This window comes from Bos indicus x Bos taurus, chromosome 9 (assembly GCF_003369695.1).
Source record: "Bos indicus x Bos taurus breed Angus x Brahman F1 hybrid chromosome 9, Bos_hybrid_MaternalHap_v2.0, whole genome shotgun sequence".
NCBI lineage: Eukaryota > Metazoa > Chordata > Mammalia > Artiodactyla > Bovidae > Bos > Bos indicus x Bos taurus.
Window position 1 is genome coordinate 12,612,084 of NC_040084.1, and position 24,019 is coordinate 12,636,102.

The 24,019-nt window shown below is 44.3% G+C and overlaps 1 protein-coding gene across 3 annotated transcripts in view; it reads left to right on the forward strand.

Annotated features, from left to right (window-relative positions):
• KCNQ5 (potassium voltage-gated channel subfamily Q member 5) overlaps positions 1-24,019 on the forward strand; it is a 624,758-nt gene that overhangs the window by 495,864 nt on the left and 104,875 nt on the right. For all 3 annotated transcript variants that reach the window (XM_027550934.1, XM_027550933.1, XM_027550935.1), the window contains exons 6-7: positions 13,182-13,292; positions 19,484-19,579. In XM_027550934.1, coding sequence (XP_027406735.1) covers positions 13,182-13,292; positions 19,484-19,579 — 207 coding nt within the window. The remainder of the gene's footprint in view (positions 1-13,181; positions 13,293-19,483; positions 19,580-24,019) is intronic.

The following is a 24,019-nucleotide window of genomic DNA, read 5'->3' on the forward strand; positions in this document are numbered from 1 at the left end:
GTGTTGAAGATGGTGTTATGGGTTTTCTTTAAAGATCCAACAGCAGCAGATGGTATAAACCTACTCTTGAGGTTTATATAGCCTCCACCTGAGACCTGTGCTTGACATGATTCCTTCAGACATGTAGAGGATTTGGCGTTGGCCAGTTAGTCCTAGAATTTGCTCTTAAAAACCTCACACTTTTCCCAAGCAACAATATGGAAGGCTCTGTATGTAATGCACACTCAACAGGTTATGCAGCCCATATGTGTGCCATGAGTTCATCCCCCTACAAAATCTAAGAATAGGAAATGGTGCCGATTTGTGGAAAGAGCAAGGATACCCTTGTCCTTGATGACACTGGTCACCTTTCTGAGAATCAACCCCCCCCCCTCCTTCCAGGGGGTTTACCAGGACATAGTGTTCTCTGCCAACTCTTAGAAGCTATTGGTTTCTGACTCAGTAAGTCTGCTGGTACAGTAAATAGAAGTGTTTCTTACTACCAATGTGAGGCCTGATGGAATCAGAAGCTTTACTTCCAACTATTCAGGATTATTAACAACCAAGTGAAAACTGAGACATACACCCCTGGCAATATTTTCCATACAGTCTAGCGGTTATTAACCTCTCCAAGCCCCATGCCTACCTTTGGGGCATTTACGGGGTATATTGGGCATGAATCCCTGGAGAACTCTTTCCTAAGACATCTGTTCTTAAAATTGGCACATGTGCAACTCTGGACACTTTTGTTAAGTGTTATTCTAATAGTATTGAGCACATGCTGTATTAAAAAAAAAAAACAGTATTATAGTCAGGACACCAGGGTTCCAACCCCATCGTTAGTGTTAGTAGAGGTGTGATATTAAGCAATTGTTTAATATTGCTGTAAAACTGAGAAAATAATAGTACCCAAACACAAAGTTGCTCTCTGTTTCAAATGAGACTAGGACATGTGGATTCACTTTATCCAATACTAGATAGTTGTGACTGCCACTCTTATTGCTTATCTGACCACAAGCCTGGGAGAACAGTAGGGAGTGCTAATGCCCTGAGCCCTTGCCACAGCAGAACTTGAGTTTCATGATGCCACCACCATGGAGTTTCCAATGTGTACAGATTGAAAATCTTTCTGACCTACTAGTTCAAGATGACCAAATGTCAAAATTAACTTCATAGATTCTATGACTACCTACTATCTGAAACTGTATGCTCAGGAAGTAGCCCAAGAGATTACTTGGGCTAAGAGAAGAGAACAGAGAAGAAAAGAGACTAGAAAGAAGAGAAACAGAGCAGAGAGGAGGAAAGAGCAGGGAGGGAGAAGGAGATTGTTGACAACTGTTGACAGGAATCTTCCCCCTTAAAGGACCCCCTTAGGAATTGCTGGAGGGAATGTAAGTTGTGCACCCACTATGGAAACCAGTCGGAGAAGGTGATGGTACCCCACTCCAATACTCTTGCCTGTAAAATCCCATGGACAGAGGAGCCTGGTAGGCTGCAGTCCATGGGGTCACTGAGGGTCAGACACGACTGAGCAACTTCACTTTCACTTTTCACTTTTATGCATTGGAGAAGGAAAAGGCAACCCACTCCAGTGTTCTTGCCTGGAGAATCCCAGGGATGGGGGAGCCTGGTGGGCTGCCATCTATGGGGTTGCACAGAGTTGAACATGACTGAAGCGACTTAGCAGCAGCAGCAGCGTGGAAACCAGTACAGCTATTCCTCAAAAAAAAATAAGACTAGAACTACCACATGATTCTGCAGTTCTACCCTAAAGAAAATAGAAGTACTAGCTGGAGAAAATATATGCACCTCATATTCTATTTACAATAGCCAAGATTTACAATAGCAGCGCTGTTTACAATAGCCAAGACATAGAAGCAACCTAAGCACCCATCAACAGATGAATGGATAAAGAAGATATGTGTATATATACAGTGGAATATTACTCAGCCATAAAAAAGAATGAAATGATGTCATTTGCAGCAACATGGATGGACCTAGAGGTTATCATACTTAGCAAAATAAGCCAGAAAGAGAAAGACAAATACCATATGATTTCACTTACATGTGGAATCTACAATACAAAACAAATATACAAACATAGCCAAACAGAAACAGAGTTACAGATACAGAAAACAAACAGGTGGTTGCCAGAGGGCAGAGCAGGAGGGAGAGGGAAGAAATAGGTGAGGGAGACTGAAAGGTACAAATAAGTGAGTCCCAGGTATAAAGGCTACAGTGTGGGAAATATAGCCAATAACTGCAGTGTCTTTGTATGTGATATCGTAGCTAGACTTACCTTGGTGATGGTTTCAAAATGCTATAGAAATACCAAATCACTGTGTTGTGTAACAGGCACTAACAAAGGGCTTTAGGTCAATTATGGCTCAAAACAAACAAATAAACTCATAGAAAAAGAGACCAGATGTGTGTTTACCAGAGGCAGGGAGTGGAAGGTGGAGGAATTGAATGAGGATGGTCAAAAGGCACAAACTTCCAGCTATAAGTGCCATGGACATGATGTACCATGCAATAAGTATAATGAGCTCTGCTGTGCATTATATATGAAAGTTGCTAACAGAGTAAATCCTAAGCGTTTTAAAAACTATATATATATACATATATATGTATATATATATATATCCATTTCTTTAATGCTGTATCTATATAAGATGATGGGTGTTCGCTGAACTTACAGTGTTAATTATTTCATGATGTGTTCAAGTCAGGGCATTGTACTGTGCACCTTAAACTTCTGCAAAGCTGTGTGTCAATTATATCTCAATAAAACTGGAAGAAAAAGAGATGAAAGAAAATAAAAATAATTTTAAAGAGACCCCCCTTAGGGGGAAATTATACTGTACTGTGGAAATCTACGAATAGTCTATTTTTAATTTGCTCACATAAATGCATTAGCTATAAACAGCTATTCATACCTGTGTTCTGCAAACCAGACCAGTAAATAGTTGTTGATTTGTTGCTTGAAGAAAAGAAGGTAGGTTTATATCTCCTGGTCTCTAATTAATTGTGCTATTGAAAACAATTAACTGTAGCCTAATCTATGTCTAAATTATAACTTGAACACAGCACCTGTCTCCCATTAAAGAAAAATACTGAGGAAAGCTTGGACCCGAGTTTACATTTGTTGTGCAGTATGATTCCTGAGGGAGAAAACACTTGATTGTTGAACCCACTAAGAGGCCCTGAGCAGACCTCTGACTTTGCTACCATAATTACTCCTTTCTGCCAATATTTGCAACCCAAAGACTTTCAGAAAATCTCTCCTTACCTGCATGACTGCAGTTGAGGGCAAAACTTCCTCTGAGCTGCTCCCACATGCTGCAGCCCCTTCCAGTAAATGCCCACCCGGAAGGACAGCACGAGCCACAGGCACCACCAAGCCCACTGGTGAGGCCACAGGGGAAGCAGGCCTGTCCTTCTTGTCCCAACCCTTCCCGTCAGGCTGGTCTGCCGGCTTCCACCTCTAGTCATGAAGTGTGACAACCAATTAAAGTATTATTTTGCTAAAACAACACTGCAAGAGATATTGGAACATTTAAAAAATGTGTTTTTTAATTGTTTAGGGACTTCCCTGGTGACTGAGATGGTAAAGAATCTGCCTGCAAAGCAGGAGACCTAGGTTTGATCCCTGGGTCAAAAAGATCCCCAGGAAAAGGGAATGGTGACCCGATCCAGTATTCTGGCCTAGAGAATTCCACGGACAGAGGAGGCTGGCGGGCTACAGTCCATGGGGTCGAAACGAGTCCAAAAGAGATATTGGAACTTTTTATAAGTGTATCTTTTAAATGTTTGAATTCAAAACTTTATAACCTTTCCTAGTCAAAAGTCAATGAGTATGAATCAGTAATAAGTAAATATGTATATAAATACATAAATTTTCAAAATTTCACTAACCAGCAGATGTTAAGAGCATAGATCCTAGGGGCTCTGGAAGGAGTCAGAAAATGGAATGACACTCAATACAGTGGGTTTCCTCCAGGCCTGATTTTTGCCAACTCCTTAGGGTCACACATGCCAACTATAAGCAGGTAATTCCTTCCAGGAGCTCCCAGGGAAGAGGGTGTCTTTGGGGCTCTCTGTGAGCCCACCTTACTCTAGCTTTACATCCAAATTAGACCAGTTACTGCAGCTCAGTCCCTGGAGCTGCACGTGGCTTCTGGAACACAGAAGTGGGTGCATTGCTGAGCGCAAGTGTGGGAGCAGAGACCCAGAAAGGCTACTCAGTTCATGTGCAAAGGATCAACTGAGAAAGCTTCCCAGGGCCTTCCAGTTACTGGGGAAAGGGAAGAAACATAAGGTAGCTGCACTGGGGTACCTCAAAGACAGCTTGACCTGAAAGCCCAGAAAAATCAGCAGCCTTCCTGCAGACTACTGCCTCAGAAGGTAAAGAATCCTCCTGCAATGCCGGAGACCTAAGACTTGATCCCTGGGTCGGGAAGATCCCCTAGAGAAGGAAATGTCATCCACTCCAGTATTCTTGCCTGGGAAATCCCATGGATGGAGGAGCCTGCTGGGCTACAGTCCATGGAGTCACAAAGAATTGGACATGACTGAGAGGTTAACACTTTCATTTTCCTGCAGCCCTCTTCCAGGATGGTTTGATGGAATGCAAGCTTCCCTGGTGGCTCAGACGGTAAATAATCTGCCTGCAGTGCAGGAGACCTGGTTTCAATCCCAGGGTTAGGAAGATCCCCTGGAGGAGGGCGTGGCAACCCACTCCAGTATTCTTGCCTGGAGAATCCCCCTGGACAGAGGAGCCTGGTGGGCTAAAGTCCATGGAGTTGCAACGAGTCAGACATGACTGAGCAACTAAGCACAGCACAACCAGAGGCTGCCTTAGAAAGGGAGCAGCCAGGTCAAGCAGGGGGGTCAGTGTGATGCCCCCTGATAACAGCAGGAGGCCCAGTTTCCCCCTTTGCAGCCATAGGAAGCAAAATGATCTGCCCACAGGCACAAAACAGGAACCCTCGCCCCCGCTCCCTGGCATCCTGGTGCTAGATCCTTCCCCAGCCTCACCTTCAACAAAAGGCCCCTCAGCCCTCAAGCAAGCAACACCCCAGCGACTGTGAGGTCCAGCAGAGGAAGTGGCTGCTCCAGACTGGGCTGTGGGCCACTCCAGCTCCTCCTGGCCTGGCCCTGGTGGCACAAGGAGAAGGTAGGAGGGTCTCACTATCCTCCACCCCAGGCAGCCCAGGTATGACTCTCAGGGTTCATGACACCTCCTCACCAGTGCCATTAGAGGGGCAGCCCTGAGTTCAAAAGGAGGGCGCGGCACTCTTAACTGGACTTAGTACATGGTCACTTTGCTGTGTCTGGAAGCAGCAGATTAAAACCCACTCAGAGCCCCAGGCCCAGGAAAACAACTCAGATGTGTGACTGGAATGGAAAGCAGACAAAGAAATGCAACATTATTGCTGTGACCAGACCATGAAATTTCTCCTTCCGTTTATTATTGTTAATAAACTACTGGAAAGGATTAAGCTGTTTTGCAGAAAAGGTGTGGTAGATTAAACTCCTTCCTGCATATTTAAGGTTATGAACCTGTCATGAGATGTAGCCAGGAGTGTTTTATCTGCAATCAGAATCCCTTCCAAGACTGCCAGGGGCATCTGGTTCGCTCGGCTGCTGTTTTGCACAACACGTTCTTTCTCACACCCTCACAGCCCAAACAAGCCCTCCTCGTTCCAGGCCCTTCTCTCCCCGCAGGTGATCCTCCTTGTCCTTCACTGCAGGTGATGAAGCCACCGTGAGCTTTTCCAGCCCAGCTCCCTCTTCACGTTGTGTCCACACAGTCTCCACCCTGTGGAGGATACATTCATCCACGCGACCAAGGCTAGCCCGCCACCATGTGCCCTTCCCCTTGGCTTGCTGTTGCTGCTTAGTCACTGAGTCATGCAACCCCGTGAACTTTCATCTGCCGGGTTCCTCTGTCCATGGGCTTTCCCAGGCACAATAGTGGAGTGGGTTGCCATTTCCTTCTCCAGGGGATTTGCCCCACCCAGGGATCGAACCCGAGTCTCCTGCATTGGCAGGCGAATTCTTTACCGTCTGAGCCACCAGGGGAGCCCCTGTCTTGGGTATCCCCCACCATAAAGCCCCCACTTCCCCTCTGCAGACTTGGCCTCTCTGCAGACAGGCACAGATCCGTCCTAGAAATCCCCACCTCACGTCAGAGATTCCCAGGAGTTCTCACCCCAGTTTCTCACTCTGTTTGTTACCAATGTTCTTGAAAGCGTTCTTTATTTGTTTACTAAACACTTACTGAGGTCCTGTTACTTTGCGGCAAACTTCATGCTAGAAAACAGAGTAAAGAAACAGTCCTTCCTTCCAGTTGAGGAAATGCGGCCCGAGGGAAAGCAGAGTAGACCACCCCTCATGATGGGAACCAAGAGGAAATGAGCAGACCAGAAAGAAACCGGAGGCCCTGCCGTGGACAGTGGGCAGGGGGCCTCTCCGAGGACAGCCAGCTTAGGACAAGATCTGCAAAATGAGAAGGAGCCCTGGCAAGGGGGAATGGCTGCGGGGAGAGGCTGTGCAAGGGCTCTGTGGAAGGATGGCCTTGCCCATTCAAGGAGAGAAAGGACACTGTGGTCAAAGTGCAGTGAGCAGAGGGAAGCCCAGGGCGGTGTGGGGGTGCCACGGAGACAGGGTCACGTTCTCCACAGCTCGGAGCTTAGAATTTATTCTGAATTTGGTGAACAGCCATTGAAGGACTTTTAGAGAGGAGTAAGAAAATAGCCTGTGCAGGTGTGTGGAGAAGGAAACAAGAGAAACAGGAACAAAAGCAGAAAAGGCAATTGAGAGATGACGGCTCATGATCTTCAAGAGCCAGGACGTGGAAACAACCTCAGGGTCATGACAATGGATCAGCAGGAGGGGGTGGTGTACACATGAGGGGCCTGCTACTCAGCATGGAAAGCGAAGAAACTCTGCCAACTGCAGCCACGTGGATGGACCTTGACCTCTAAGCCCAACAAGTCAGACAGGGACAGATACTGTATGATCTCACTTATATGTATTTAAAAACAAATAAAAATGGGCATAGAAGGAGCCTACCTCAACATAGGCCCTATATGATAAGCCTACAGCAAACATTATTCTCAGTGGTGAAAAACTGAAAGAATTCCTAAGACCAGGAACAAGACAAGGGTATCCACTTTCATCATTATTATTCAACATAGTTCTGGAAGTCCTAGCTACAGCAGTCAGAGAAGAAAAAGAAATAAAAGGAATCCAGATCAGAAAAGAGGAAGTAAAGCTCTCGCTGTTTGCAGATGACATGATACTGTACATAGAAATCCCTAAAGATAATATCAGAAAATTACTAGAGCTAATCAGTGAATTTAGCAAAGTTGCAGGATACAAAATCAATACACAGAAATCACTTGCACTTCTATATATACTAACAGTGAAAAATCATAAAGAGAAATTAAGGAATCAATCCCATTCACCATTGCAACAAAAAGAATTAAATATCTAGGAATAAACTTTCCTAAGGAGACAAAAGAACTGTACACAGAAAATTATAAGACACTAATGAAAGAAATCAAAGATGACATAAACAGGAGGAGAGATATTCCATGTTCCTGGGTAGGAAGAATCAATATTGTGAAGATGACTATACTACCAAATGCAATCTACAGATTCAATATGCTCCCTGTTAAATTACCAATGGCATTTTTCAGAGAACTAGAACAAAATATTTCCCAATTCATATGGAAACACAAAATACCTCGAATAGCCAAAGCAGTCTTGAGAAAGAAGAATGGAGCTGGAGGAATCAAGCTTCCTGACTTCAGATTATACTACAAAGCTACAGTCAGCAAGACAGTATCGTACGGGCACAAAAACAGAAATACAGACCAATGGAACCAGATAGAAAGCCCAGGAAGAAACCCATGTACCTATGGGTACCTTATTTTTGACAAAGGAGGCAAGAATATACAATGAGGCAAATACAGCCTCTTCAATAAATGGTGCTGGGAAAACTGGACAGATACATGTAAAAGAATGAAATTAGAACATTTCCTAATACCACACACAAAGATAAACTCAAAATGGATTAAAGACCTAAATGTAAGACCACAAACTATAAACCTCTTAGAGGAAAACATAGACAGAATACTTGATGACATAAATCAAAGCAAGATCCTCTATAACCTACCTCCTAGAGTAATAGAAATAAAAACAAAAGTAAACAAGTGGGACCTGATTAAACCAAAAAGCTTTCACATAGCAAAGGAAGCTATAAGCAAGGTGAAAAGACAGCCCTCATAATGGGAGAAAATGATAGCAAATGAAACAACTGACAAAGGATTAATTTCCAAAATATACAAGCAGCTTATACAACTCAATACCAGAAAAGCAGACAACCCAATTAAAAAGTGGGAAAAGACCTAAACACACATTTTTCCAAAGAAGACATAAGGATGGCTAACAAGCACATGAAAAGATGCTCAACAACGGTCATTATTAGAGAAATGCAAATGAAAACTACAATGAGATATCACCTCACACCAGTCAGAATGGCCATCATCAAAAAGTCTACAAACAATAAATGCTAGAGAGGGTGTGGAGAAAAAGGAATGCTCTTGCACTGTTGGTGGGTATTTAAATTGATACAGCCACTATGGAAGACAGTATGGATATTCCTTTAAAAACTATGAATAAAACCACCATGTGACCCAGCAATCCCACTCCTAGGCATATACCCTGAGGAAACCAAAATTGAAAGAGACACATTTATCCCATTGTTCATTGCAGCACTATTTACAATAGTTAGAACATGGAAGCAACCTAGATGTCCATCGACAGATGAATGAATAAAGAAATTACGATACATATACACAATGGAATGTTACTCAGCCATAAAAAGGAACACATTTGAGAGCTCTAATGAGGTGGATGAACCTAGAACCTATTATACAGAGTGAAGTGAGTCAGAAAGAGAAAGATAAATATCATATTCTAATGCATATATATGGAATCTAGAAAATTGGTCCTGAATAATTTATTTACAGGGCAACAGTGGAGAAACAGACATAGAGAATAGACCTATGCACATGGGGAGAGGGGAGGAAAGGGTGAGATGTATAGAAAGAGTAACATGGAAATTGCACTACCATATGTAAAATAGATAGCCAACGGGAATTTTCTGTATGGCTCAGGAAACTCAAACAGGGGCTCTGTATCAACCTAGCGGGGTGGGATGGGGCAGGAGATGGGAGGGAGGTTCAAAAGGGAGGGGATATATGTATCCTATGACTGATTCATGTTGAGGTTTGACAGAAAACAGCAAACTTCTGTAAAGCAATTATCCTTCAATTAAAAATTAAGAAATTTTAAAAAACAGAAAGAGATGAGATTCATGGTTACAGCAGGTTTGGGAGGTGGAGTGGAGGAAGGTGGTTAAAAGGTACCAGCTTCCAATTAGAAGATAAACTAACACCAGGGATGTCAGTGCCACAAGGTGAGTGACTGTAGGTGACACTGCTGTGTGACATGCAGAAAAGCAAAGAGTAAATCCTAAGAGTTCTCATCACAAAAAGAAAAGTGTGACCCTTGTAGAATATCTCTGCAGAATGGTGGATGTTCACTAGCCCTGCTGTGGTCATCGTTTCACAGCAAATGTAAATCAAACCACCAAGCTATGTGCATTGAACAGTGATGCACGTCAACCATCCCTTAATAAAATCTGGGAAAAGTATAGTAAAAAAGAGGCTGCTACAGAGCCTGATCTACCATGGCGCCCACGAGGACAGAGAGGAGGGAGGGGACTGGGAATATCGAAGCATCGTAACCTGCTGAGGGATTCAGAGAGGGACCTGTGGGGAAGGAGCAGCAAGGGTTCCTCGAGGCTTCCAATTGAGCAGCCCATACACGAGGTTTGTGAGATGTTAGTTCCCTAACCAGGGATTGAACCTGGGCCCTCAAGGATTTCCTGACAGCAGTGTTCTTGATTGGGAAGGGATGTAATTGGCACAGCAGGCTGGGGGTAATAAAAGTTCTGTCTTAAATATATTAAGTTTAAATGACTGGGCAGCATCCAAAGAGAAGTATCAGTTGCAGATATGTGGATCCAGAGCTCAGAAGAGTGGTCTGACCTGGAGGCAGAAACTCAGTGTGTTCCTCATAAAAATGGCATTTAAGTCTTGAGAACGTTTCAGATCACCTGGCAAAAGAGAGAAAAGAGGAGATAGAAGAGATAGGAAAAATGAAAGAACAGAATTTTTCAAAAAAGAGAAAAAGACCCAGAAGCAAACCTTAAGAATCTAATATTCGAAGGTTGACTGGTGTAGAAGCTGCCAAAGATGTAAAGCTATGACAAATAGTATATGAAAAAGCAGAGACATCACTTGCCAACAAAGGTCTATATAGTCAAAGCTATGTTTTTTCAGTAGTCATGTATGGATGTGAAATTTGGACCATAAAAAAAGCTGAAAGCCAAAGAACTGATGCTTTAGAACTGTGGTGCTGAAGAAGACTTTTGAGAGCCCCTTGAACTGCAAGGAGATCAAACCAGTCAATCCTGCAGGAAATCAATCCTGGATATTCATTGGAAGGACTGAAGCTCCTTTACTTTGGCCATCTGATGCGAAGAGCTGACTCATTGGAAAAGACCCTGATGCTGGGAAAAAACAAGGGCAAGAGGAAAAGGGAATGACAGAGGATGAGATGGTTGGATGGCTTCCCCCACTCAAGGACGAGTTTGAGCAAATTCTGGGAAATCGTGAAGGACAGGGAACCCTGGCATGCTGCAGTCCACGGAGTTGCAAGGAGTTGGACATGCCTGAGCAACAGCAACAATAAAGAAGTAAAGGGAAAACCATGAAAGTAAGGCAAGAAGAGAGTTTAGGAAGGGTGGTCAGCTGAGCGGGATGCTTTTGGAGGGTTTACAGCACAAAGTGTCCCTTCCATTACCATTTCTGCCTCTCAACAGGTTTCCCTCCTCTGAAAGCTGGGGAAGGTGACATGACCAAGACGGCTGCTGTTAGAAACCGCTGGCGACCCTGTCCCTGTGTCTACCTCTCTTCTCAGTCCTCATTCTCCTTGTTTTCCATGAGCCTGTGACACCAGGGCTCACCTGGTCTTCTGTGAAGCTGTCTTCTCCATTGAGTTTCCATTTACATAACCCGTTCCTAGTCCTCCTACTTTTGAAACAATATACTCCTCTGGCTTTCCTTTTCCTTCTGCCCCTTAATTGTGTGGGTTTCCTGAGGAGGTGTCCTGCACCCCTTCTTCACAGTCTGCTACCTCATGGCTTCACAGAGCTTCCACTGTCACTCAGCACCTGATTCCAAAATCCACATCTCAAGCCAACCTCAAGTCTTAAGACGCAGGCTCTCCTTCTTAATTCCTTGCTAATATGGCTTCCCCAGGTAGCACTAGTGGTAAGGAACCCACCAGCCAATGCAGGAGATTTTAGAGATAAGAGTTCTATCCCTGAATCGGGAAGATCCCCTGGAGGAGAGCAGAGCAACCCACTCCAGTATTCTTGCCTGGAAAATTCCATGGACAGAGGAGTCTGGTGGGCTACAGTCCATGGGATTGCAAAGAGTCAGGCATGACTGAGCTCACACACACACAAACAAACACAAACACACACACACACACACACACACACAGAATGTCTAGATCAGCCACATACTGATATTTGAAAAGCCGTCATTGAAAGTCACTCTTCATCTTTGCTCCCGAACCCTTTCCTTCTTGTCGTCTTTCTATTTATGGGGCCACATCTTCCACTTGAAATGTTCAAATCCTGTTGGTTTGGTCGTCACCTTCCTTCTGGATGATCTGTGGATATGCTACTATTGCTCTTCTTCAGCTTGTCTCTTTACTCTCCACCTTGTACCATCCCACTTCCACTGTTCTGATTCAATCACCCCATCATTCTACCAGGTCAGGCTTGCCTCGTCTGTCCTGGAGCACAGCCAGAACTCTGTTCTAAAGCACACAAGCAGCCCCTGGAGCAGTTTATCATCAGGGAGACAAGACCCAGGGATCATTTCTCAGACACTCCCTGGTCTAGCATTAGCTAGCTCCAGTGCAGCTAAGTACACATTCCAAAACCCACCCTGTTTATCCCACTGCTGTGCAGCTGTTCATCTGTATCCCCTCCCTGGATTACTCTATCATCTCTGTCTCTCAAAATAGTACCCCTCCTTCAAAGCCTGGGTATGATGATATCTTCCCAACAAAGCTTCTGCAACTCGCCCAAGCTAGTACTAATCTCTTTGAATTTGAGCAGCAGATTATTTGTGCTTTCAGCATAATACCTGTCTTGCCCTATTTTGTGTTTTAATGATTTGTGTGTGACATACTTCCCTTCTTATGCCCTAAATATCTTAGGACAGGAGCCATGCACCTCTCATTTTTGTTCCACTACAAATCAAAGCACGCACCCTACACACACCAGGCCTTCAGGAAATGCCCTCCAGGGAAATGAGTGGATAGACTTAATTAACACAAATTATTGTTTTGTGTACTGATCCAGTCCTAAAGCAGAAGAATTGATGCTTTTGAACTGTGGTGTTGGAGAAGACTCTTGAGAGTCCCTTGGACTTCGAGGAGATCCAACCAGTCCATTCTAAAGCAGATCAGTCTTGGGTGTTCTTTGGAAGGGCTGATGCTAAAGCTGAAACTCCAATACTTTGGCCACCTCATGTGAAGAGTTGACTCATTGGAAAAGACTCTGATGCTGGGAGGGATTGGGGCCAGGAGGAGAAGGGGACGACAGAGGATGAGATGGCTGGATGGCATCACTGACTCGATGGACGTGAGTCTGAGTGAACTCCGGGAGTTGGTGATGGACAGGGAGGCCTGGCGTGCTGCAATTCATGGGATGGCAAAGAGTCGGACACGACTGAGCGACTGAACTGAACTGAACTGAAAGCCATGGTGCAATCATTCCTATATCACTGATGGTTATCCACTTACTAATCTAGCCTTTCTTTGAATGCACTTAGGAAAGATGGAAAATCGTGTTATAAGGGAGGAACAAGTATGTAGGTTACTCCCTTCCTTAAGCAAAGAGTTCTGTTATGTGTCATGGAAAATTAAAGCACAGTAATAAAATGCGCCAGCCAGACTGCTTGAATAATGATTTAGTGGAAACTGTTCGTGAGTCCTGACTTCCCTCTCAAGTACTTAAGCTGCACGTCCTGTTTATTTGTTTTTAGATAACATTGACCACGATCGGTTATGGAGACAAAACCCCCCTGACGTGGCTGGGAAGGCTGCTGTCAGCAGGCTTCGCACTCCTGGGCATTTCTTTCTTTGCACTTCCTGCTGTGAGTATCTTTGCAAAAATTAAACACTTCCAGTTGGATTGTAGAGGTTTACTAGCATGAGCTTCCTTTAAACAATATGCCCTGGAACATAGCTATATTTACTGGTATCATTTTTCTGATATAATGTTGACTTTTCTACATATAGCTAGTTGGATAATTTAAAAAATGGTCTTCCCTTGGAGACATTTAACCCAAAAGTTTTCTACCAGCTGGGGCTTTAGGATCGAATAATAATTCAGGTGGCATCAGTCAACATGCTCCTAATACATTGAAAATAGGTGTAAAGAGTTAAAGCTGTCCTCCTCTTAAACTGATGGCTCCAGTTAAGTGTGTGAGGTGTGAGCTACTGAAGAGATTCATGTGCCCATGTGGAGTATTTACCTCTTCGGATCCACTTGAGTGAGAAGCACATGGATTTAAAGGGTCTTTAAAGTGTCAGATGATTTATTGTTTGTGTCATCATTGATTTTTGTTAACCACCAGTTTCTGTATCATATCAGAATGAAGAGCACACTTATCTTCTCTTAAGCTTCTGATTATTTTCCCCTGAGTGGATGAAGCCTGTCTTTCTGGTTGTTTTATCCTCTTGTGTCTTCAAAGGCAGTTTGTGAAAATATTTATTACGATTTGCCACCATCCCCAAGCTCTCTCTTTCGCTCACTCCACCCCTCGTGGGGGAAAGGAGCCCAGAAGCAGGCGTGTTAGAGCCATGGCCACCGTGCTGCTTAAGAAACCAGAGCCTCCATCTTGCTCGAGACACAGGCAGGCTCACAGAGACCCCAGGGCACCCGTCCAAGGAGCCAAGGGGGTGGGGCCTTCAGCACCACAGGCTGAGGTTCCTGGGGCTCCACCTCTGCCCAAACCCCTTGTCCTTCCCATGGCCAGTGCTCAGCTCCAGGCTGACTGGCTGGTTGCATCCCAGACCACCTAAAGTCAGAGAAGGGTCCCCAGGGACCATGCATGAGCTCAGGTACCAGATCTCACTTTGAATTCGGATTCAGTCCCATGCTCCCCAAGTGTGATTGTGTTGGTTTGCTAGGACTGCTGTAACAAGGTGTCACAGACTATCTGGCTTGACCTAACATAGTTCAGTTGTCTCGTGGTTCTGGAATTTTCCTGATGGTTCAGATGGTAAAGCATCTGCCTACAGTGTGGGAGACCCAAGTTCGATCCCTGGGTCAGGAAGATCCCCTGGAAAAGGAAATGGCAACCCCCTCCAGTAATCTTGCCTGGAAAGTCCCATGGATGGAGGGGCCTGGTAGGCTATAGTCTATGGGGTCACAAAGAGTCGGACACGACTGAGCAACTTCACTTTCTTTCTCATGGTTCTAGAGGTGAAAGTTGAAAACCAAGGAGCTGGCAGGGCTGGTTCTTTCCGAGGGCCCCAAAGGAGGGATGCGTCCAGGCCTCATGGACACCGTATCCTCATGGCTACTCCCTGTGTCTCCCTCTGTCCATGTCCAAGTTTCCTCTAAAAAGGACACCAGCCACACTGGGCTAGGGCCCGCCCTATGAGCTCACTGTAACTTGATCACCTGGGTAAAGACCTTTTCTCCAAATAAGGTCGTACACTGAGGTCCTGGGGATTAGGACTCCAACCTGTAAATTTTGGACACAAGTCAGCCTGTAACAGACCCTGAGTACATTTATTAACGTCACGTATGAAGAGTTATTGCACCCAAAGAAAGTTTTTGAAGACCAATGATATAACATAAGTCAAGTGCTTGTCATGAAGAAAACTTTTACAATATGTGTGTGTTTCCTGCTGAGACAAAGTGGAAAAGAGGACAGAAAGCCTCTGTCCATCCAGAGTCACATGAATCTGGCGACCTCAGCCATGTAGAACAGACACCCACGTGACAGCCAGATTCCCTACAGGAAAACACCTTAGAAACAGCAAAATGCAGTCTTGTGCTTTTTTACCCAAAATAATGGCGCCAAAGACCTGCCACTGTTGGGTTTAATACTCATCCTGAGGCCACACGTATAACAGCCCATGTGATCCCTCAAAGAATCACAGACATGGCGGAGGCCACGTCAGGGCGATTCCCTTGCAGGGCAACAGTGTCCGCCGTCTCCCCAGGAGAGATCGAGGTCTTTCATTACCTTTGCTTAATTTAGAGGGAAGTCTGATAAGGTGAGTTCTGTAGTTTCACACTTCTTCGAGGATTCTAAACAGCAATGTGGAAGTAGGCTGCAGAACCAGGAAGAGATAATAGCAAAGGATGGAAAAGAGAGCCTGTAAGCAGAGAGCAGAGACAAGTGTTCAAAGGTGTAAAGACCTGGGCCAGTTCGCATGAAGGTCAGCCATCTTCAGGCACTGCCTGCATCCCACCCAGCAGGTTGCTCGCCTCCATCGTGAAACCCTGGACCATCATGGCAGAGTCAGTTGTATTGCTGTTAGGTTAAGGGTCAGAGACTAATTAGTCATTCTTGAGAAGCTTTCCCAATAAAGTGATTAAGATTTTATATGTAAATTAAATCAATTCGTGTTGGAAATCAAAATCTCACTCACCCGTAGCATCCCCTCACAGGGCCAAGCAGAGTAGACTTTACCATGGAGAGTTTCACTGCAGCCTCACTGTAGGTGCAGGGTTCTTACTGAATGAATGAAAGATGGTTCATGTTTACCTTTAATAAAAAAAAATAAAAAGGTGGCTGGAAACACCAGTATGTCCAGTGCACCTGCCGGCCGCAGTGGTGTCAGATTGAAATTAGGGGAACACAGGGGCACTTTGCTAAGAAAGTCAGAATGGATGCTGGGCCTGCCTTCCACCCAGGAAAGAAAGGGCCAAGAAGAGAAGAGCCTTCCCTGTCTTTCCCTGGAAGTAGGATTCTCCTGTACACCACAGAGGCATTCTCCTGCACATCACACAGGCATGCGGGCCACCACCTCGGCTGGGGTCTGTTTCCCTGAGGCCCCATCCCAGGGCCTCAAGATAAGGAGAATTCTCCTGTATTCTTGGCTGAGAAGCATGAGTAGCATAAGTCACCACTGCCTTAGAGGGACTGTCTCCACCTGCGGACCCTCGCTTCCCTCTTGCTGAGAATATCTTTAACCTGTTTGCCAAGTACAGGGTACAAATCAGCTCTTTTAACCTGGAAGAAAAGGGATAAATATTTTGAATATTTGCCAAGATGTCTTATTTCTATCTGATGTTTATGGAGAACTTCTAAAACTTAAAACCTGAAAGTTTATCTCACCTTAGAAAGTGAAAGTGAAGTCGTTCAGTCGTGTCCGACTCGTTTCGATCCCGTGGACTGTAGCCCACCAGGCTCCTCTGTCCATGGGATTCTCCAGGCAAGAATACTGGAGTGGGTTGCCATTTCCTTCTCTAGGGGAATCTTCCCTACCCGGGGATCGAACCCTGGTGTCCCGCATTGCAGGCAGACACTTTAACCTCTGAGCCACCAGGGAAGGTAATGAATTAAGACAAAACTCAATTTCTGAGAATGTGTCTCTGTCGGTCTCAATATTTGACGGGATGGCACGTTAGCTATATTTTACACAGCAGGCTTTATTTTTAACAGACCTGCGTTTCTGTATATGAACTGACGGCTGAGGGAGATGGAGAAGGACTGGACAGGAGCCGTAACCAGACAATGAGCAGAGCTGGTGTCATGACTGCTGTAATGTACAGTCTGGCTTAAGAGCCCTGCAGCCCACGGTCGCCATCTACTAGTGTGTGTTTCTAAGCAATGCCAGCATGATTTTCACCACATTTTAGCTTGTTTGGCAGGTGCTCAGTTTGTGTTATGCAGGGCCTGTCTTCATTTTCCAAAAGGGATTTAACTCTGAACCTCATATTTACATAATGAATGCTCAAAAATAGTAGCCATTGCTGTTAATTCAATTTCTACAAAAACTAAATTATGCTTCCTATGAGTGGATTATACACATCTATGCATGTAATATAAATACATAATATAAATATATGCTATAAATTCTGCTGTTTCAGTCTCTTACATGTTTAAGCTTCATGAAAAATGACATTAAAAGGAAAATAAATAAATCTTTCCTAAATGGTCTTAAGGAGCAGAAGGAAATTTTGGAGTTGTGAATAACTAAGAGTTGATTTGGATTTGGAAACAGAAGGCCATTTTTATAACCTCTAAATGCAGGGAGATGTTAAAATCCATGAATAAAATCCTACAAACCAGGTTTTCATAAAGCTTAGTTTGTTCAGTCACAACCTGCGTGAGATGAAAACCTCAGACAGGATGAGACAGTCGCTGAGAAAGAGCGATGGAAAACAGACCCTGTGACGTTGTTTCTAATTTCACAGTGCAGTTGCACATCCTGATTGATGAGGGAGTCCATCACTGCTCATTAACGGCAATAGTATCATTGTATAACTGTATTTAAACATAACTGCGTTATGTATTATCTGGTTATCATCACAGAGGTACTCAGAATTGTGGAATCTCAAGGAGAATTCTCCAGTATTCTTGCCTGGAAAATCCCATGGACAGAGGAGCCTGGCAGACTATACAGCCCACGGGGTCACCAGAGTCGGACATGACTTAGTGACTAAACCACCTCAAGATAAGGAGGAAGAGTAAAGGTTATCTAGAGCCCAAAAATATCCTCATCAAGTTGTCATCCACTGAGACCTAAAACGTCACAAGGATGAGACATACCACCCCCTCAGACAGCCCTTACTATCTTTGAGTGACTTCAAACACATAAAGAAAAGAAAAACAGCCGTCCCTTACCTATGGCAAGGAACTGACTTACAGTTCGTAAGATACCCGGCTGTAACCTAAGGGTTAGATTCCTTGAAGTTTAATAAAAAGCTAATAATTTATAGCTAGCAAGTACAATCCCAGACTCGAAAGCAGAGGGGCTCTGCTTCCCACACCAATAAAGTGGAGACTAAGAGACAAAGCCCAGAGACTGAACTGAGTGAACTCTGAAGCCAACCTCAACCTGAGGCTGACGTGAAGCATCTTGATTCCACAAATTTAGACCAAAGCAAACTGAAAATAGGGGACGTATCAAGAAAGCAGGATTTTGGCAGATGAAGACAATATGCAGAAAAAGGCAAACCAGCCAAAAAGCCAGTATAAACACAGAAGGATCAGGCTAGTTTTACCAGCCCCCAGACCTAATGGGTGAGCCAAAACCAAGAAAGCAAGGCTTGCTCCGAGTGTTAAGACTCTGAGGATTAAGACCCAGGAGAGGGGCTTCCCTGGTGGCTTGGTGGTAAAGAATCTGCCTGCCAATGCAGGAGACACGGGTTCAGTCCCTGATCCAGGAAGATCCCACGTGCCAAGGAGCAACTAAGCCCGTGCACCACCACTACTGAGCCTGGGCTCGAGCCCACGTGCCTGGAGCCCAGGCTCCACCACAAGAGAAACCACTGCAATGAGAAGACCAAGAACGGCAAGTAGATAGTCACCGCCACTTGCCACAGCTAGAGAAAGCCCTCACAGTAATGAAGACCCAGCACAAAGAAAAACTAATTGATGAGTGAATTAATTAACTTTAAAAAATAAAGAATCGGGAGGATAAGTATGTGCTTTGCATTGACCCGTGCTCTCATCTGTACTGGACAAATAGGCAAAAAGGAAACATCTCCAAGCCTGAGTGTCTATGTGTCTCATCTAAACAACTGTCCTTCCCCACTTGCTTTCCTTTGGTAGGTGTAGAATTATAGCATCATGAACGGATCTTAAAATTTAATAAGATCATTCCCCCACCCATTCATGAACGGAAAGTATAAACTGGAGTAGTTGCCATCAGCATGCTAAAATAGCTCCCAGGTCCACATCCACGAGGCAGTAACACCTCCAGATTTTAAATCCCCCTCATCTGTCACTGGATAGGCCTGTTTTCTCTAACTTACGTGCAACGAAACGCCACAGAGAAGGCCATGCAAAAGCATTTTTTTATTTGGAATTGTGGGGCCTCCTCCTATACCCTAGGAGACTGGAGGGCAGCACCTGGTGATTTCCTGAAGGACAGACATCATCCTGTTTCTTGTTCAACAACTTGCCATTGGCCAGTGGCATAATAATAGAGGAAATCATGTTTGTCTAATAAGTAATGAGATTATGGACAGGTTGCATACTGTTTGTATTTTCTCAGACTCTTCTTAAAGGGTTGTTTTTTTCTTTTAGTATTTGTATTATTTAATGATGCTTTGGGGGGAATTTTTTTTAAGCACTATTTCTGTATTTTGTCACAGGGCATTCTTGGCTCAGGTTTTGCATTAAAAGTACAAGAACAGCACCGCCAGAAACATTTTGAGAAAAGACGGAACCCAGCTGCCAACCTCATTCAGGTAAGTGTCAGTGCACCAGGAGCACGGCCCTCCCTGCAGGGGTGCTGGGTCGGGAACCAGGCTCTCTGTGGCCTCACTTGCAAGAGCTACCCTTTGGTTTTGTTTTTAAACACGAAGCTAGAACTTATTGCACAGTCTTGGATTTGGTCATGGGCTCCCCACTCCCAAACAGAAAAATATCTATTTTCAGTCAATGGTCTGTGCTTCGTTTGCATTCATTAACCATGCCAGCAAGGCCACAGGGGCTTCACTAGTGGTTCGGTGGTAAAGAACCTGCCTGCTAATGCAGGAGACCCAGGTTCGATCCCTGGGTCAGGAAGATCCCCTGGAGAAGGAAACAGCAACCCACTCCGGTATCCTTGCCTGGAGAATCCCATAGACAGAGGAGCCTGGCAGGCTATAGTCCATGGGGGTCGCAAAGAGTCAGACACGACTTAGCAACTACACAGCAACAACAACAAGCAAGGCTACACAGATGTCAGCAAGGCGGTGCTGCTCCCGGAATGGCCTAGAGTCATGAACTAGTTGGTGAAACACCATTGATCATTCAGGATGGAGCAGAAAGCCTGCACTGCACTCACCCTCTGCGGCCAGGTGTATGTGGCTGTTCTGAAAAACACATTTATTCAGAATGTCAAGGTTTAGTACTTGGGGGATCACTTTTAATGCTGTCTAGAGCAATAACTAGAAATACTTATTTTAGAAAGTGGTGTAATGGAGTCCATCAGTGTTTGAGCACATTGAAAAGTGAAAGTCGCTCAGTCGTGTCCGACTCTTTGCAACCCCATGGACTTAGTCCATGGAATTTTCCAGGCCAGAACACTGGGGTGGGCAGCCTTTCCCTTCTCCAGGAGATCTTCCCAACCCAGAGATCGAACCCAGGTCTCACACATTGCAGGCAGATGTTTTACTAGCTGATCCACAAGGGAAGCCCTTGAACACCTTACTTGAAGCTAACTCATAATGTATAAGTTGTTCAGCGTTTAATCTTCTTTTCAATAACTCGGGTTTGCTTCATCAGTAAAGGAATGCTTCTCTTTTGTCCTCCTTTTATCTCTGGGGAGCAGAACCACCCTGGAAGACGGGTTAAAAATCACTTAATATGTTTTCCTCTGGATCCATGCTGTGGAGTTCATATTTAATTACAGCAGAGATGATTATGTAATCTCCTCCCTGCCAGGCAGCAGGCGACCCAGAGCTACAGAACCAGAGGCTCTGGGGCGGTGGCTGTGGTTTCTGCAACAGGAACACGCTCTCTCACTTACACTGTGGGTTCCGGGAGAGGGAGGGGGTCAGCGGCCACAACACAGCAGCCCTCCTGCAGCCTTTGCTTGTGGCTGTGATGCTGGCACCTCCTGCAGAGGTGGGCTGAGTAGAGGAGGGCTCAGCAACATCAGGAAGGGAGTCCATCTGTTTCTGTGGCCACATGAGGGTGTCAGTGTTTAAATAAAGCTGTTCCCTGACTCCTAATGCGAAGCACTGAGGGGCTCTAGTTTTTAACTTTCCAGGTTTTAAAGGGGCACCAAAGATACAGTAAATTCTGTTTTCCTGAAGGAAATATCCCTGAATAGCAGGAGTTTAAGATCTGAGGCCAAATGATGAGGGGTGGTGAAGGAGAGCGTCCGCACCCCAGAGCATACAGAAAACACCCGAGAGCGAGCCCCCCACCCTGTGGAGCTTAACTGACCATAAGGTGTCCCCACATGTCTAATGCATTTTTCTCCTTGCTCCTTTTCTCTTTCGACTCCTCTTTCATGTATACATCTTTCAGTTCTTGAAGGATGCTTTCTAGCCTGTGAGCACAGAGTTACTCCCTGGGTTCCTGGCACAAGCCCGGTCCACCTGGGGAACGGATAACATGCCTTACACACACCCGATCTCAGGAGCACAGCCATGCCATTGGCATGGATAATGATCAAATTTATTGAAGATCCTTGTGAAATTGTTTTATTCACTTTTTTTTATTTTGTATATTTTCTCAATCAACGTGTGCTCAAAGTACAGACACTTCTGTGTACAGATCCTTAATATTTGTGGATATAAAAGGGGACTCTGTCCAAAAACATCTTAGGCCATCCGCTGTCCTGTTGGAAAATGAGGCCCCTGCCGAGTTTCTGAGGCTCCGACCCCTTGTGATGACAGAGCTGACAGCTGTGCCCCAACACAGTTGCCAGTAGCTGCAGGTGGCTGCTTACATTTAGAAGTTCAGCTCCTGGATGGAACCAACCACATCTCAGGTGTACACTAGCCAGCCAGATGCTGGCGATTGTACTGCATGAAATAGATACAGAGAAAAATAGGAGGGAATTTCTGATCTAACTCATCGTTATTAACTAATAAATTGTGAAAAAAAATTCCAATTGAACTTGAAAACAGATTACATTTCCTGCAAGAAATCTCTGGGCCAGAGGCATTTCTATGCCAAGAGCCAGGCAGAGCTAGGCCAGAACAGCCTCAGACGTCACCCGTAGGAAGCAACGGGGCTGATTGCAAAGTTTACTTAAATATCTAGGTTTTTATTTTGTGGAACAGGGTAAGGTAACATATACTATGATCGATAATTGAACTTGTACCAAGATAGGCAACAGTGGAGTAAAATCTTTTTTTTTTTTTTACTCAAAGCTCTATGTGTTATTCTAAACAAAAAAGAATTTAAAATGAAAAGCTCTAAATGTTGAAGAATACCTTTAAACCTAATCATAGTTTCATAAATCGAAGTGGATTCTACCAATTTAAAAAGCAATTGTTGCCCTGTCCAAATGTAATTAATTAATTTATTCAGTCCAAATGTAATTAATTAATTTATTCAGTTCAGTTCAGTCACTCAGTCATGTCAAACTCTTTTGAGACCCCATGGACTGCAGCACACCAGGCTTCCCTGTCCATCACCAACTCCTGGAGCTTACTCAAACCATGTCCATTGAGTCAGTGATGCCATCCAACCATCTCATCCTCTATCACCCCCTTCTCCTCCTGCCTTCAATCTGTCCCAGCATCAGGGTCTTTTCAAATGAGTCAGTTCTTTGCATCAGGTGGCCAAAGTATTGGAGGTTCAGCTTCAGCATCAGTCCTTCCAATGAATATTCAGGACTGATCTCCTTCAGAATGGACTGGTTAGATCTCTTTGCAGTCCAAGGGACTCTCAAGAGTCTTCTCCAATACCACAGTTCAAAAGCATCAATTCTTCAGCACCCAGCTTTCCTTATAGTCCAACTCTCACATCCATACATGACCACAGGAAAAACCATAGCTTTGACTAGACAGACCTTTGTTGGCAAAGTAATGTCTCTGCTTTTGAATATGCTATCTAGGTTGGTCATAGGTTTTCTTCCAAGGAGCAAGCGTCTTTTAATTTCATGGCTGCAGTCACCATCTGTGGTGATTTTGGAGCCCAAGAAAATGAAGTCTATCACTATTTCTATTGTGTCCCCATCTATTTGCCATGAAGTGATGGGACCAGATGCCATGATCTTAGATTTCTGAAAGTTGAGTTTTAAGCCAGCTTTTTCATTCTCCTCTTTCACTTTCATCAAGAGGCTCTTCAGTTCCTCTTTGCTTTCTGCCATAAGGGTGGTGTCATCTGCATATCTGAGGTTATTGATATTTCTCCTGGCAATCTTGATTCCAGCTTGTGCTTCATCCAGCCTGACATTTCACATGAAGTACTCTGCATATAAATTATATAAGCAGGGTGACAATATGCAGCCTTGACGTACTCCTTTCCCAATTTTGAACCAGTCTGTTGTTCCATGTCCAGTTCTAACTGTTGCTTCTTGACCTGCATACAGATTTCTCAGGAGGCAGGTAATGTGGACTGGTATTCCCATCTCTTTAAGAATTTTCCACAGTTTGTTGTGATCCACACAGTCAAAGGCTTTGGCATAGTCAATAAAGCAAAAGTTTTTCTTTTTCGATGATCCAAGGGATGTTGGCAATTTGATCTCTGGTTCCTCTGCCTTTTCTAAATTCAGCTTGACTTAATTTATTAGATTCAAAAATAATAATAAAATTATTAAATATGTTAATTGTTTTTCCTTGCTGTAACCCTTTGCCAGAAGTCAGGGCTTTATGCTTTGATTATAGATTATTGGAATTTATTTGAAGGATGCTTTAGATTAAAAAGCAAGCTTCACTTGCTGATCCATCAACTTTCTTACCCAATTAACCTACCTTGGTTTGCTGACCACACAAAGCATCAAGACCAAGACCAGTCTCATCTGTTTGGGGCCAGAGTTGCTGTCTGTGTAAAGGGCACTGGAGAGGCCCAGAATGCTCTGTCGTTCGGGCACCAAGGCAACTAAATTAACAGCATTTCAGGGTTTTATATAAAAGTTTAAAACTTCAGCAGCTTGCAACAAATTTAGTTGTATCAATATCTTTGCATGATTCATTTAAGTTAACATTTCCTTTCAGGTAGACCTGTCTGGAAAAAAAAAAAAG